Here is a 17,501-nt window from a genome sequence, read left to right as displayed (position 1 = left end):
ACCAGCCTGGCCAACTTGGTGAAACTCCGTCTCTACTAAAAATACAAAAAATTAGCTGGGTGTGGTGGCAGACACCTGTAGTCCAAGCTACTCAGGAGGCTGAGACAGGAGAATCGCTTGAACCCAGGAGGCAGAGGTTGCAGTGAGCCAGATTGCACTATTGCACTCCAGCCTTGGCAACAGAGTGAGACTCCATCTCAAAAAAACAAAAACAAAAAAATTTAAAAACATTAAACATTTTAAATTTGCCTTTTATATCCTTGCTGCTTTAGCCAAACTTGTATATGCCTATTTTTTAATCTATTATTCTTGCAACTCTGATTATTTAAATAGTTGAAAATATTTGAATGCTGTTTTCTCATTCATTTTTTTGACAACCTGAAACCCAGATGTCCTTCTTTTTATATACATATATTTTTGCTATCCCAAATTTCCTCAGAATTGTCTTCTCATTTATCTGTTGATGGAAACCAGAATCCTGATTTTCTATAAAGTGATGCGAAAATTGAGTCACATGTGTGTGTTAGTAGATTTTATCTATTCACAGTGACGAGGATACTATGAAGGTTGACATTTGTAAAGGTCCAGTGCTTTTTATTGTAAATAATCTTGATGATTTTTTTTATAATTAAAAAGATTTTTCAGTTATGCTAATATTTAACAAAGGTCACCATTACTTAGGAATGCATTTTGGCACCTTGGAAACTGCAGACCTTGAGATTATTTGCATTAGAATGGGGAAGGAGTTGATGTTTTAAAATCAGTCGTTTTTGCTGCAGTTTAGTTTCATCAAAAAATTGTGATACATTGTAGCCAAAAGGTGGAAACAACCCATGTCCATCAGTAGATGAATGAATGAAAAAAAATCTTATATGTCTATAGTGGAATAGTATTCAGCCATATAAAGGAATGAAATTCTCATACATTATGCAACATGTATGAATCTGGAGAACATTATGTGGGGTGAAAGACAGACACAGGAGGACAAATATCATATGAGTCTACTCATAAGAGGTACCTAGAACAACCAAATTCATAGACAGAAATAGTGATTACCAGTTCCTAGAGGGAGGAGGGAATGGAGAGTTATTGTTTAATGGGTTTCTGTTTTAGAAGATGAAGTTCTAGAAATGGTTAGTGGTGATAGTTGCATAACATTGTGAATATACTTGCTACCACTGAATTGTGCAGTTAAAATGGTTAAAATTGTAAATTTTATGTATATTTGATGATACATTGTGTAAAAATTGATCATCTTTTTGCACTGTACTCAAGCTGTATAGGATAAAAACTAGTTACATATGAATTTAATTTACCAATTCTAGCCCTTCCAGAGGTTAAACTCATGGCCCCCAGCATGAATTATATTTTAATCATAAACTATCTTTGTGGGCAATGCCATGGGTAAACAAGCGGACTTTTTAATTTTTTTAAATACAAGGTCTCACTCTGTTGCCCAGGCTAGAGTGCTGTGACATGATCACAGCTCACTGCAACCTCAACCTCCCAGGCTCAAGCAGTCCTTTCACCTCAGCCTCCTAAGTAGCTGGGACTACAGGTGCTTGCCACCACAGCCAGCTAATTTTTAAATTTTTTTGTAGAGACGGGGTCTCACTATGTTGCCCAGGCTAGTGTTGAACTCCTGGATTCAAGTGATCCTCCTGCCTTGGCATCCCAAAGTGCTGGGATTACACGTATGGGATTACACTGCACCCAGCTGACAAGAGGACATTCTTTTTTTTTTTTTTTTTTTTTTTTTTTTTTTTTGAGACGGAGTCTCACTCTGTTGCCCAGGCTGGAGTGCAGTGGCCAGATCTCAGCTCACTGCAAGCTCCGCCTCCCGGGTTTACACCATTCTCCTGCCTCAGCCTCCGAGTAGTAGCTGGGATTACAGGCGCCCGCCACCTCGCCCGGCTAGTTTTTTGTATTTTTTTAGTAGAGACGGGGTTTCACCGTGTTTGCCAGGATGGTCTCGATCTCCTGACCTTGTGATCCACCCGTCTCGGCCTCCCAAAGTGCTGGGATTACAGGCTTGAGCCACCGCGCCCGGCCAAGAGGACATTCTTAATAGCCACAATATTCCTTTGGTTTAGAGATGATTATCTCCCTGGAGCCAGGAAAGGGGCACACCTTTCTTTAAAATGTATAAAGTTTAAACAACTATATTAGTTTGCTAGAGTTGCTTGTAACAAACTACCACAAACTCAGTGGCTTGAACAATACAAATTTATTGGCTCACTATTCTGCAGACTAGAAGTCCGAATTTAGAGTTGCTTCCTTCTGAAGGCTATAAGAAGAATCTGTTACATGTGTCTTTCCTAGTTTCTGGTGGTTTGCTATCAATCTTTGGCATTCCTTGGCTTGTAGACCTTGGCCTTCTTTGTGTATGTTTCTGTGTCCAAATTCCCCCTTTTATAAGGACACAAATTATATTGCGTTATGAACCTACCCTACTCCATTATGACCTTAACTAATTACATCTGCAGTGACCTTATTTCCAAATAAGATCATATTCTGAGATATTAGGGATTAGGATTTCAACATACAATATTTTTTTCTTCTTTCTTTTTCCTTTTTTTTTTTTTTTTTTTTGAGACAGGGTCTGGCTCTGTTGCCCAGGCTGGAGTGCAGTGGCATGACCTCGGCTCACTGCAGCCTCCACCTCCCAGGCTCAAGCGATCCTCCCGCCTCAGCGTCCTGAGTAGCTGGGACTACAGGTGCATGCCACCACACCCAATTAACTTTTTGTATTTTTTGTAGAGATGGGGTTTTACCATGTTGCCCAGCATGTTCTCCAATTTCTGAGCTCAAGCAATCTGCCTACCTGGGCTTCCAAAGTGCTGGGATTACAGGCATGAGCCACTGTGCCTCGTCCAATATGCAAAGTTTTAGGAGACCCGGTTCAATCCATAGCAATACCCCAGACCTGCTGAGCTAACCTTTACTGCACAGAGGGTATCCTCAGCATCACCCCTGTTAGTACAGGCAAACTTTGTTCCTTCAGATGACTTATTGGCTGGTGTGATAGCTTCCACCTGTAACCCCAGCACTTTGAGAGGCTGAGGCAGAAGGATTGCCTGAGGTTAGGAGTCCAAGACCAGCCTGGGGAACATAGCGAGATCCTGTCTCTATAAAAGAAAAAAAAGTGACTTGTCATACCTGATTAAGTAACCATCATTCTCAAATATAACACTTCAGATAAGTCTTTGGTTGCATAATAGATTTTTTTCAGTTATATTCTAGTAGGAAAGGGAACATATTCTTATTGAACCTTTGTAAATAATTATATTACTAATAAAGGAAGGGAGACTCAGTAAGAGATGAAATTCTGGGCATCAGTGAGAATCAGGTATCATTTTTAATTAGTTCCTTTTAGTTTACCAAAGCCGAGTTTATGAAATTGTGGATTAGATAACTTTAGAAAGGAAAAATAAGCACAAAATCAAAATTAAACATTCAAACATGTAACCATAATAAAATTTTCTTCATCAATGCATTCTTTCTTATGTAATGAATTCTTATTCTGCTGGACCTTGGGTTAGCAGTTTCATGAAATGTCTGCTTCTCAACTAACAAAAAAGATTATGAGAAATCCTAATGCACTTCACTGCTACATTTTGAAAGTTACGTTAAGAGAGATCTCTTCAGAACCCAATACCTAAGTGTCTTTTCTTTGATATATACATTGTTTCACATACCTGATGGAATCCTTTTAACAAGGCTCTGAAACTCCATTGTTGAAAACACAAACTGGCCTGTAGCTTGTAGGAGAGTCTTTGGGCAAGCATCAGAGCAGACAAAAACTACTAATAGGTAATAGAGGCTTAAAATAACTGTGGCTAGTTTGTTACTGATAATTATCAAATGATATGATCTGATGAAGATTCATAGTAAGAATAATAATGTTTCCAAAGATGATGATTAGGCCTATTTTCAAGGAACTCAGTGACTCTTACGTCTGATATGTAAATATATAGCTGAATATAATCATTTATAGACAAAAACGAAATCTTGAGATACAGCATTATCTTGAGATCTAATATACCAGGTATACATAAGAATATCAAAAGATCCAGCAAGTCTGGGATCAAGCCTAGACATATTTTTATTATTTTATTTTATTTTATTTTTATAAAACTCCATAGGAGCCGGGCGCAGTGGCTCATGCCTGTAATCCCAGCATTTTGGGAGGCTGAGATGGGTGGATCACTAGAGGTCAGGAGTTCGAGACCAACATGGTGAAACCCCGTCTCTACTAAAAATATAAAAATTAGCCGGGCATGGTGGCGCACACCTGTAGTCCCAGCTTGTTGCGGCTGAGACAGGAGAATCACTTGAACCCGGGAGGGGGTTGCAGTGAGCTGAGATTGCGCCATTGCACTTCATCCTGGGCGACAAGAGTGAAGCTCCATCACAAAAAAAAAACAACTCCATGGGTAAGCCTGAAGAAGATCCCCTTTTGAGAACTCCTGGCATAGAATATGTGGATTAGAAACAGTAAGGTTAGAGAACCACTAGCATAAGTGAGAATTAGAGCAGTAACGTTGTGCCAGAAAACACTTTAAATAATAACTGAAATTAGAACTGGATAGCACTATACTTTTTTTTTTTTTTTTTTTTTTTAAATTGAGGCGGAGTGTCACTTTTGCGCAGGCTGGAATACAGTGGCACGATCTTGGCTCAGTGCAGCTTCCGCCTCCCAGGTTCAAATAATTCTCCTGCCTCAGCCTTCTGAGTAGCTGGAATTACAAGCAGTGCCACCACACCCAGCTAATTTTTGTATTTTCAGTAGAGATGGGGTTTCACCATTTTGGCCAGGCTGGTCTCAAACCCCTGACCTCAGGTGATCCACCTGCCTTGGCCTCCCAAAATGCTGGGATTACAGGCATGAGCCAACATGCCTGGCCTGTATGATATTTATTTGTATTATTATTATTTATTGGGAGCTTTTGGGGTTTCTTAAAAAAATATTTTCCAGCGGGGTGCAGTGGCTCACACCTGTAATCCCAGCACTTTGGGAGGCCGATGCGAGTGGATCATGAGGTCAAGAGATCAAGACCATCCTGGCCAACATGGTGGAAACCCCGTCTCTACCAAAAATACAAAAATTAGCTAGACGTGGTGCCACACACCTATATAGTCTCAGCTACTCGAGAGGCTGAGGCAGGAGAATTGCTTGAACCTGGGAGGCGGAGGTTGCAGTGAGCCGAGATCACGCCACTGCACTCCAGCCTGGCAACAGAGCGAGACTTCGTCTCAAAAACAAAGAAAAATATTTTCCATCCATGGTTGGTTGAATCTGCAAATATGAAACCTATAGATATGGAGGGCTGACTGTGTTTCTTCTGCCTCTTACAAGAGCACAAGTCATGGTGGATTAGGGCCTAATTTCCAAAAAGAGGAAATTTATGTTACTAAGAAACCCTCTTTAGTATCAAAGAAATGCAAATTTGAAAAGCAAGAGGATAATAAATAAAATAAATAAAGCCTAATTTTAATAATCACCTCTTTAATGCCCTTATCTCCAAATACAGTCACATTCTGAGGTACTCAGGGTTAAAGCTTCAGATCTATTTGGGTGGGGGATACAGTTCAGCTCATCACAGGAAGGCAAAAATCAAATAAGTATGAGAGGAAATGTGGATACTTCATTAAGATATAATCATAGGTGCTTGAGAAATAATAGTTACCTATTTTACTAAAGTGACATAAATATAGATGTTAATATGATTGAAAAGAATTTTAGCTGTTTTGTAAGTCAGGAGCCTTTGTTCTTTTTTCCTCTTAAATTTAAAGAACAATAAAATCAACATAAAACATAGAATATTATTTTAATAAAACAGATTATTTGCTATCTAGCAGATTACACAAAAAGTAAAGAGTAACATTTTTATCATAGGTATTTATCAGTAAACCAAGGGAGCAGGTCCTTCAAAATGGAGTGAACTTTGCGAAGATGTTAACCATTTTATAGCTTCTTTCAGACTCAGGTATAAATTGAGGAAAATAAAATTCATTTCCCCACTTGTATCTTTAGTTGTGCTCTTTAATATTCTGGAACAAACTGGCATTTTGCTTGAGTTCAGTATTTCTGTCTCAGAGGGTTCTTGAAGTCAAAATGATTTTCTTTTTCTTTTTGTTTTGAGATGGAGTCTTGCTCTGTTGCCCAAGCTGGAGTGCAGTGGAGCAATCTCAGCTGACTGCAAGCTCTGCCTCCTGGGCTCACGCCATTCTCCTGCCTCAGCCTCCCGAATACCTGGGACTACAGGCACCTGCCACCATGCCTGGCTAATTTTTTTTTTTTTTTTGTATTTTTGGTAGACGGGGTTTCACTGTATGTCTCAATCTCCTGGCCTCGTGATCCACCCGCCTTGGCCTCCCAAATTGCTGGGATTACAGGCGTGAGCCACCATGCCCGGCCAGTCAAAATGATTTTCATATTAATACTAAGATGTTTTCTATGCTAAATGTAGTGCATTCAATATTGTTCATCTTCAAATAAAAAAGCATTTTTTAAGTTTCTCAATTTTAAGTTCTAATACGTTAAGTATTAATGATTTTAACCCATGTAAACAAAGCCCTTTGGAGTCCTGAATAAGTGCTAAGAGTGGAAAGGGACCCCCAGACCATCAAAACTACTCGTTTTCCTCGTTAAACAAAAGCACATACACAATTGTATCTCTATCAGTGTTTTGCTTCTAAATAGAAGTACAATTTACAGAATTGTAAATAGCTCAAAGACAGTGAAAGGTGGAGATAATCCTAGACAGTGCACTAATCAAGACTCTGTTTTTTGTGGGGTAGGGGGTTCTATTTCAAGGTCTTCAAAATTTCCCTGACAATGTATTTTGTAAAGAAGAAAGCTGTCCAGGCTGGATTACAGCAACGTGATCACAGCTCACTCCACCCTTGACCTCTTGGACTCAGACTACAGGCATGCGCCACCACGCCTAACTAGTTTTTAATTTTCTTTTTGTAGAGACGAGGTCTTGCCATGTTGTCCAGGCTGGTCGTGAACTCCTGGGCTCAAGGGATCCTCCTACCTTGGCTTCCCAAAGTGCTGGGATTATAGGTATGAGCTACTGTGCCCAGCGGAGAGGAATTTTAAGGACACTTTCAGATAGAGAAAAAGTGGCAAAATTGTTTAGAGTATGTATTACAGGTAGAAGATATGATGCCTATTCATACACATTGAAACAAGTCATCACTATTCTTTAGATAAGGGGGGAAAATTGCTTGACACTTGAAAATTGGGGACAAAAAGGTCAGTTTAGATCCTAATGTCACAATATGCACTAAGATAAACTATAAATGAATTAAAGAGTAAAAGCTTCTTAAGACAAGAAAATATGAGTTGAGGATGGGAAAAGCCTTTCTCAGCATGTATACTATGAGAGTTATAAAGAATTAGATAAATTTGTTTAAATGAAAAAGTAAATGCTCTGTGACTCAAAATTAAGCAAATAATTATTTGGAAAAAAATATTTGTAACAATTACAACCTAAGGTTAATATCCTGAATATCTAAAGTGCTCATACATATTAATGAAAAAAAACAAGGCATCTAATAGATAAGTAAGACAAACAAAATAAAGGAAATAGAATTTCCTAAAAGAAGAAATTTATATTACTAAGAAACATGCAAAAATTATTACCCTCTTTAGTATCAAAGATATGCAAATTTGAAAAGCAGGAGGATATTAAATAATTGTAAAAGATCAAGCATTAATCCTTTCTTTCCTGTTATAAGGTAACTATATAATAGATAGGGAGAAACTAATGCTTCAGCTACAACATGAAGTAATGCTAACACATCATTTTTCAACCTACAATGAATGAATTCTCTAAGCAATGAGCATCAATGCCTGCTTGCTACCACCATAAAAAAGAACTCAGTGAAAATTCTTCTCAAAGGAATTATGTGTTTCCTGATGGAACTACTCTCCTGCCTCCATGTAGTAGTTTTACTGAAATGATCAAATGGTGATTTAAACCTATCTAGATTGAATCACCAATTTGCAGAACAGAAGACCAAGCCAAATGTTAGGAGAAATCACAAAGATAAAGTCAGCAAAATCCAGTCTGCATAAAGTTGTATAGGACAAATGACTAGGTTTCTCAAACTTTTTTGAGTAGTGATTAAAAGGAAATTAAGGGTAGGACGCAGTGGCCCACACCTGTAATCCCAGCACTTTGGGAGGCTGAGGTGGGCAGATCACTTGAGGTCAGGAGTTCAGGACCAGCCAGGCCAAAATGGTGAAACCCCGTCTCTGCTAAATACAAAAATTAGGTGTGGTGGTGGGTGCCTGTAATCTCAGCTACTCAGGAGGCTGAGGTTGCAGTAAGCCGAGATTATGCCTCTGCACTCCAACCTGGGCAACAGAGTGAGACCTGTCTCAAAAAATGAAAATAAGACCAGGTGCAGTGGCTCACGCGTGTAATCCCAGCACTTTGGGAGGCCGAGGTGGGCGGATCACCTGAGGTCACGAGTTCAAGACCAGCCTGACCAACATGGAGAAACCCCGTCTCTACCAAAAATACAGAATTAGCCAGATGTGGTGGCCCATGCCTGTAATCCCAGCTAATTGGGAGGCTGAGGTGGGAGAATCGCTTGAACTTGGGAGGTGGAGGTTGCAGTGAACCGAGATCGCGTCACTGCACTCCAGCCTGGGGGACAAGAGTGAAACTCCATCTCATAAATAAATAAATAAATAAAATTTAAAAAGGAAATTAAGGAAACTTAACTTTTGGTACCTAACTCAGCCTCCAGAAACCCATTCATGTATTGTAGATTAGTCAACCATCCTGTAGGGAATTGTTTATAGAGGGCAGTTGCCTTTTAAGAGTAAATAAATAACATCCTGCTAAATCTTTTGAGGAAATGAGCAATTCCATGTAGATTTGTGAGAATTATGTAGAAAAAAGATTTTAGGTTGAACAATTGGCTTATTTAATAGAGATTTACCCTTTTATTCTTAAAAGTTGTTTTGGCCTTAGGGCATTCTTGTAACTTCCGGAAAGTTTGATAGTAATTATGAAATTATCGTTCTAAACTCTGAAGCTCATTTTTGGTATAACCTAGATAAAAATTGTATATTTGTATGGACAGGTATTTACTGATTTCTTTTACAAATAAAACATTGTGCTTGGTTGTAGGGAATAATCAAGGAAATTAACATATGGTCATTTCCTTGAAAAGAATGGATAATTCTATAGCAGCCATGGTCACAAATAATACAAGGTGAAGAATTAGTCAACTAAGGGATGGGAGTAGGTTAACAGAGATAGACTGTGAACTAGCCCAGCAATATTTTTGGTAATAGATACTCTTTCCAGTTTGGGGAGCAGAAGAAAAGAAGAAGGAGGAGGCCTGGAATATCTTTTTCAAAAGAAACTTTGTTGCCCTTTCCTTATTCCTAATAAATGTGCGTATTAATGTATACACTTTGGGGCCTAATTTGGTTTTTACTGACAAATAGCTGCCAACAAAGAGCTGTTTGAGCTGTATGTATTACCTTGTACACCTATATTGAAAAAAAAAGTAGTTTTGCATTATGGAGTATTTACTCTAGAAGTTTTAATTTTTGTTTGTTTCTTTTTAAGAATAATTTTTTTTTTTTAAGAGATTGGTCTTGCTATGTTGCCCTTGCTGGAGTGCAGTAACTATTCACAGATGCAGTCATAGCATACTGCAGCTTTGAACTGGGCTCAAGTCATCCTCCTGCCTCACCTTCCCAAGTAGCTGGGACTACAGGCACGTGCCACTGTAGCCCAGTTCAAAAATAAATATTCTTTTTTTTTTTTTAAAGATGGAGTCTTACTCTCTGACCCAGGCTGGAGTGCAGTGGGGCAATGTCAGCTAACTGCAACCTCCACCTTCTAGGTTCAAGCGATTCTCCTGTCTCAGTCTCCCAAGTAGCTGGGATTACAGGCACACACCACCATGCTTGGCTAATTTTTGTATTTTTAGTAGAGATGGGGTTTCACTATATTGGCCAGGCTGGCCTCGAATTCCTGACCTCAAATGATCCTCCCGCCTCAGCCTCCCAAAGTGCTGGGATTACAGACGTGAGCCACTGTGCCTTGCCAAGAATAAATATTCTTAATTTTTATTTCCTTATGGCTATCTTTTATAGCTTTCATTCTTTTTTTTTTTTTTTTAATCATCTTTGGTTTAAACTGAAATATACTGAGATGCAGATTAGAAAACTCTTTTTTTTCTTTCTTGGTGCAAAGCAGAAGAAAGGCTTGTAAGCTTCACCAAATGCTGCTTATGCTTATGGGATTGTTTAATGTTCATCATTTGGTCAGTCTTATCCCCATAGCAGTCAGAATATTTCAAGTCACTTTATACCATGAAGTCCATGAATGGGAGGCCTTATTAAATAAGATGATTATGTGAAAATCTAATGGCATATTGATGCTCTGAAATATGTTGTATAAATCTTGGCTTTTAATTTTTTACATTTTTATTACAGATTCTGAAGAATATTTCTGTGTAAAAAGAATTTTCTCAGGGGGAGATCAAAGCTTTTCACATTACTCTAATCCCCAGGTAATAATATAGTCATGTAAATAATTACTTAGCTCCAATAATTTTGACAAATTAAAAAAACCCATTATTAATGGTCTTTATATGTTACAAAGTAATTGCCTTAGTTTTTTTCCTGTCAAGTCTAAGAATAAATTTTTTCTGATCTATTTGACAGGTTTTTGTTTCAAGTGTTCAGTAGAGATTTAATTCTGTTTTAAAAACAAATGTATAGTGGGAATTTCTTGGTTTTTGAGTTATATATAATATCTCCTCCCTCTGACTAATCTTATTTGAAAATTTAGAACTGTGGGCCACCAGATGACTTCAGATGTCCCGATCCTACAAAGCAGATCTGGACAGTGAATGAAGTTCTAATTCAGAAATGGCTGAGCTATCCTTCTGGAAGGTTTCCTGTGGAGATAGCCAAGTAAGAAAAGCATTTTGGGCCAGGCACGGTGGCTCCTGCCTGTAATCCCAGCACTTTGGAAGGCTGAGGCAGGCAGATTGCCTGAGCCCAGGAATTGGAGACCAGCCTGGGCAACATGGCAAAACCTTGTCTCTACAAAAAAGTACAATTAACTGAGCATGGTGGTGCACACCTGTGGTCTCAGCTACTTGGGAGGCTGAGGTGGGAGGATCACCTGAGCCCAGGAGGTTGAGGGTGCAGTGAGCTGAGATTAACACCATTGCACTGTAACCTGGGCAACAAAGTGAGAACTTGTCTCCAAAAAAAAAAATCCATGCATATTTTTAAAGATCTTAAATAAATATGTATAAGTTGTAGTTCTTTCATGTACATAGAGATATGTTAAATGATAACATAAAATATTTAATGTAGCCATTTTAGGATTGGCCTTGAAATGTGTTCCTTCTTGTTTCACAATGGTCACTATCTTAACTTTTATACTTTCTGGAAGACTTGAATATTATTTCTTCCTTGAATATTTTGTTAACTTGTCTAGTATCACTTAAGATGTTGTTACTTGTTTTTTGTTGGTATTTGGGATGATGGGTTGTATTTGAAAAGCTGTTTTGTTTTTCTAGATTGTTTTCCAAAACTATAATTTTTCTGAAAATCCCAAAGATATCCCAGATTAGGCTCACTGCCAATATAAAATGTTTAATATTTTTTAAAATTAAAAACTTTTTACATGAACATAAACACTTAATTTTTAAAATTCCATGTTTTAAAGCAGATAACATTTGTTTGATAAATGGATGAAAGTAATATTTGAGAAAGTCTAGCATAAACAGTATTACCTTTATCAAGTATCATTTTATCACTCTTTAGCAATTTATGTAATTCCGATTCATCTAATTTGGTGTTAGAGGAGTGCTCTGTAGCATTAAATATTAGATTTTTCATTTTAATTCTTTTTTAAGAAAGGGTAAACAAATTTCTAATTCTGTGATTAAAAAAAAATTTTTTTTTTAATTTTTTAGTGAGATAGATGGAACATTTTCTTCCTCTGGTTGCCTAAATGGAAGTTTTTTAGCTGTTAGGTAAGTGGCAATTCTTTAATATGCTGGAATTCTCAAATTTATTGTCTTAAATAGTATATCAAATTAAAAAATGAAATAATTTTAAATTTTTATTCTTTTTTTTTAATTTCTTTTCTTTTTTTTAGCAATGATGATCACTATAGAACAGGTACCAGATTTTCAGGGGTTGATATGAATGCTGCTAGGCTTTTATTCCACAAACTTATACAACCTGATCATCCGCAGATATCTCAGCAGGTCTGTTTTTTAAAGTATTATATTTACAGTATTATCTGTTGATTTTTTTTGTTTTGTTTTATGTTATACGTTTATAGCCTAATTTACTTTGCAGTTTCACAGACTCTTATGATGTGCTTTTAAAATAAAATTTTATTTTAAAGCATTTGTAATTTAGCTGTCAAAGATCTATAAATCTTTTCAGATGTTTGAAGCAGACCCTGAATTACTTAATATTACCATGTTGCTTAAGTTTGTGTATAGTTATAGAGGTAGAGAGTTTAAATTGAGGCTTGTACACATGGTTTTTAAAATTCTCCAAGCAATGCTTAAGCATTACTTTTCATTGTGCTCCAAAGTATATTCACTGTAAGATGTTGTCTTTCTTTTTTCTTCTTCACCATTTCATGTTTGCTGTAGTGCAAAATTTTCCTTTTCTTTCTTTTCTTCCTGCCTTCCTTTTTTTTTTTTTTTCTGTGAAAGTGTATTCATTTTAAATGAAGTAGGTTTTACTTTTTGTCAAAATATAGGTGGCAGCTAGTTTGGAAAAGAATCTTATTCCTAAACTGACTAGCTCCTTACCTGATGTTGAAGCATTGAGGTTTTATCTTACTCTACCAGAATGTCCCCTGATGAGTGATTCCAACAATTTTACAACAATAGCAATTCCCTTTGGTACAGCTCTTGTGAACCTAGAAAAGGCACCACTGAAAGTACTTGGTAAGAATTCTAATATTTTTTCTTTTGAAACCTTTTGTCTTTAAATAATGCTCATAAGTTATTTTGCCATTTGCAATTCTGCTGCCCTGCTTATTTGACACTGTCTTAGGGGAAAAATGAACCTGTTTTTCCTTTTCTTGCTTTTGTCTAGTCATTTGATTCTAGTTGTTGCAGTTTTTGAAAGAAAAACATGTTAGATATAGAAGTTTAATCAAACATAACAGCAGAGACAGTATTAGGAAAGTTAAAAACTGTTACCTGTATTCCTTTCCCTCATCGCCTTTAGTATAATTTTGCTATTAAAGAAGTAAAGGAGGAGGAACAATTAAAACTGAACAAACATGGGCTTTAAATCTTCTTGGAACTTTGATATAAGCCCTTTATCTTATGTTTCCTTCACTTGCTAATTTCATGATATTTGATTTTATTTTTCTGCCTATAGACTGGACTATATTGCTCATCTGATCTTGCACTTCTGTCTCTTACCGCTCTGGTTTTTTGGCCTAAAGTTTTCTCACTTTAATTTTTCTAATTGTCTAGATTTTATCTCTGTCTCCTGGCCCTTATAATTTTTTTGCTACAGTTAACACAGTGCTTTTCTTGCTAATGGTATTTGTTAGATATGTGGAGCTAAGATATATAGAAGTAATAATATCAGTACAAGAACTTTAAGGCTGAGGGTAAATGGAGGAAGCAACGAGCCAGGGGTAGAATATGGGAATCTGAGGGAAAAAGAGTCAAGCAGGGACTTACGAGTATTGCTTTCCTGTTGTCAGAAGTTTTTGTATTCTTTCTGCCTGCTTCATAGGATTGAAGTGTTTGTACTTAGTAACTACAAATAGTGAATGTGGGGAAGGACCCATATGTTACACTTTACATTGTTCAGCTTCTGTATTTGATCTTCAGGAGTACCTTGCATTTTAAAGGTAGTGGTTCACAATATTTCAACCATATATTAAATTGAAAGATAAAACTTAGAAAGATCCTTTAGTATTAGAGCAATACAATTTAAAGGATGTTTTGTTTAAAAATTGAAATTGTAATTTGCAAAACATTTTTAAATAACGGGTTTTAATATTAGGTATAGTGGTGAGTTTTTAATATAATTTAGGAAACCAAGAATATAAATTCAACAAGACTTTCATACTTTATTTTTGCTTTTGAGAGCTTTTAGGACAATATTGTTTAACTTGGTCGGGGGGGTTTATAAACCTTAGAAATGTTACATAAGATACTGTGTTATATGCTCTTTCTGGGGTATTCTAAGGGTTAACAACTACTGCTTCAGAAAAAAAGTCAGTATGATTTTGAAAATTGTGATTTTTTAAAAAAATTCATTTTATTTGCATGTTCACTTTTTAATAACAGAAAACTGGTGGTCAGTACTTGAACCTCCACTGTTCCTCAAGATAGTAGAACTTTTTAAGGAAGTTGTGGTACATCTTTTGAAACTCTACAAGATCGGTATTCCCCCTTCTGAAAGAAGAATTTTCAACAGTTTTCTTCATACTGCATTAAAGGTTTTAGAAATACTGCATAGGGTATGTCCAATTGTTCCTTTATTTTCCTCTTTCCCCATTCCTATTAACAGATTGGTAATGTTCATTTTAACATTATTGGCAAAAACAATGTATATTATAGAAATTTGGAAATGTTATCTATACTTTCTCTTAAAAGAAGTAATAAACCTGTCCTTTGGAGCTCTGGTCTTATCTGACTTTGTTAGGCATGTATAGATAACTTATCCATAGTTGGGCAGAATAATAACATACTAATGAGTTAGAATTCTTGTATTTCCATATGAAGAATATAATCTGTTAGTTTGCATTATATGGTTTTTGTTAGCTATAGGTGGTTATCCTATGAAAGAGATTGGGTCCTAGTTGTGATTATGAACATTTAAACTTGTGTTCTTTTGCTATAGGGTACTAATGACCTCAATTAAAGTAGAACATTTCATTTGAAACAAATGACTAATTTAAAATTGGAAACATATGTAATTCATTAATTTGCCTATTGTTCTTCCCTGCCCTTCTTCCCAGTGTAAGAAATAGTACTCTTTACACTTGTAGCAGTTCAAAGTTATATGAAGAAGTAGACTCTGAGCTGTTTCATTAAAGATGGATTTCATCCCTGACAGTTGGTAGGTATATCTCTGTTATGCCATTTGGTTTTCTTAAGTTGCTATTTAGATGAGACATGACCTAAGGGAGAAGCATATGTTTCTGACCTATGGAATGACTAAAAAACCCACATGAACCTTTAATCTTTAGTTTCTTGTCCTTAACAGCTTCTTTGCATTTTTAGACCCTCTTACCTAGTACTAAGGTAAATAATAAAGGGATAAAGGAGATAATCCATCTGTTCTTTGTCTAAGAAAGAACCTTTACCGACCATTTATTTTCCTATTTTAGTGAAGCTCCTGGGTGTTTTTCTCAAATACTTAACTTTCTGGACTTACTTTTTTCTTTTGTATTTAGTGTGTCCAAGATTCCTAGAAAAACAACTCATTTCTCCTCATTTTGATTGACGAAATCATAGCCATATATTTCCTAGGGAAACAGGTCATTCTTACGTTTGCCTTTACCCAGAACAAGGCTTTCTTTTAGCATATCAGGGTCCAGGTCTGCAGTAAACAGTTATTAAGAAGATTCTCTAACTTCGTAAGATGGGTCTCTACCTTTCTGTGTCCTTTTTGCCGAGGATTCGAGAGATTAATTAGATTGTTTCTTTTATCTGGACTTCGTCCTACTACTTTGGTGAACAATTCCTTTTCAGCTGGACCCTATTACCAAATAATTACTCATTCTGTGTTTTCATTATCTGCTTATCTTTATTCCCCCCTTTAAAAAGTAGTTTTTTTCCTTAGCTGTGTCTTTTACCTTGAGAAAATGGAAGGGGAAGAAAAGGGGAGGAAATTGAACATTTTTTTCTTTCAAACTACAGGCAGGCTTCAGCAAGTTAAATTACCTGCCTAGCTCAGTAACTTCAGTCTCAACTAAGAAAGAACTTGATAGAGTTTCATCTTCAGAGACCTTTTTGATGGACTCATTCTAAATACTAGAATCTTCACATCTTGTTAGTTGAAGGAGAAGGGAAAATAACATTTATTGCTTGCTAACCACAGGTAGGCCTAGAACCTCCTTTGTCTGTAGTTCATGTGAATACTCTTTAGATATATTTAACTTTTAAAACCCTATATAGTTGGTATTTTGCTCCTTTTCATAGACTGGAAAAATGAATGTCCACATCAAAGTAAGTAGTAGAGTTGAAATACAAATACAAATCTTCTACAAAGTCCCTGCTGTTACTAGTGTTCTTATATTAGCAGATATAGTAGTATAATCTGTTTAGAAGGGGGTTTGATTTTATTTTATGCTCCTAGAGCTAGAAGTTCATATTCTAGATCACATGTAGTATGTTATAGGTGCTGGACTAGAAATCAAAAAGACCATATTTCTAACCCCTCTGTGTTGCTTCCTACCACTGTGATTTTGAAGAAGTCTTTTTCTTTATCCCATATGCAAATGAAGAATTATCTCTAAGGATTGAAATACCAGCCCTGATAGTTTTCCAAGATTTATGTATTGTTTAAGTTATACAATATGGGCTGGGCATGATGGCTCACGCCTGTAATCCCAAGGCTTTTGGTGGTGAGGCAGGCAGATCACTTGAGGTCAGGAGTTCGAGACCAATCTGGCCAACATGGTGAAACCCTGTCTCTACTAAAAATACAAAAAAAATTAGCGGGGTATTGTGGTGCATGCCTGTAATTCCAACTACCCAGGAGGCTGAAGCAAGAGAATCGCTTGAACCCAGGAGGCGGAGGGAGGTTGCAGTGAACTGAGATCACACCACTGCACTCCGGCCTGGGTGAAAGAGTGAGACTGTGTCTCAAAAAAATTAATAATACAGTATACGTAAGTTATTATATATTCATAAGACAGTGATTTTGTTACCACCACCATTTGGATGGAAAACCACTACTTTTGACTTGAAGAAAGTATTGGGTTAGGAGGAAATTGAGTTCTTGTTTGCAGTAATTACTTAGTCAAAAGCAGTATGATACTGGTATGACTTTCTTAAGCATCTCTTTTTGGGAGGCTTTAGAGCAGTGAATTATCTTTCTTCTATGCCTTAGAGGAAACTTTGCTTCATCCTACTCTGCCATAAATAGGTATCTGTAGATACGAACTATGAGGGACGATTCATTTGTATCATTCAAGAAAGCTATTACTATCAAAACTTGTTTATTCAAAGACACCTTGTATCTGACAGCTGCCTATATTCCTTCCCTCTGCTCTGTGGTTAAGAATTAAGGGGAATTTCCTCAGTATTCTTCTTTCTCTAACCCTGGAGCATAATTATGAACTAGAGAACTGGACTTTGTGTTCCCTATTCATTTCAGGATTTATGGATGCACTTGTTCCTCCCATATGTCATGTCCTTTGGAAAGTTTTTGAATTAAAAATCGTTTTCAGTTCTCCAAATGGCATCATAAGAAAATACCTTTGGTACCTGCTGTCAGG

General features: G+C 36.6%; 1 protein-coding gene across 11 annotated transcripts in view; it reads left to right on the top strand.

Annotated features, from left to right (window-relative positions):
• Nucleotides 1–17,501, top strand: part of HERC4 (HECT and RLD domain containing E3 ubiquitin protein ligase 4) — a 149,833-nt gene that overhangs the window by 66,514 nt on the left and 65,818 nt on the right. For all 11 annotated transcript variants that reach the window (XM_003903874.4, XM_003903875.4, XM_009214831.3 and 8 more), the window contains 6 exons: nucleotides 10,478–10,554; nucleotides 10,836–10,960; nucleotides 11,977–12,036; nucleotides 12,162–12,273; nucleotides 12,783–12,972; nucleotides 14,341–14,513. In XM_003903874.4, the coding sequence (XP_003903923.1) occupies nucleotides 10,478–10,554; nucleotides 10,836–10,960; nucleotides 11,977–12,036; nucleotides 12,162–12,273; nucleotides 12,783–12,972; nucleotides 14,341–14,513 (737 nt within the window). The remainder of the gene's footprint in view (nucleotides 1–10,477; nucleotides 10,555–10,835; nucleotides 10,961–11,976; nucleotides 12,037–12,161; nucleotides 12,274–12,782; nucleotides 12,973–14,340; nucleotides 14,514–17,501) is intronic.

The sequence above is a fragment of the Papio anubis genome, chromosome 11, assembly GCF_008728515.1.
Source record: "Papio anubis isolate 15944 chromosome 11, Panubis1.0, whole genome shotgun sequence".
NCBI lineage: Eukaryota > Metazoa > Chordata > Mammalia > Primates > Cercopithecidae > Papio > Papio anubis.
This window is presented reverse-complemented; position numbering and strand designations above follow the sequence as displayed.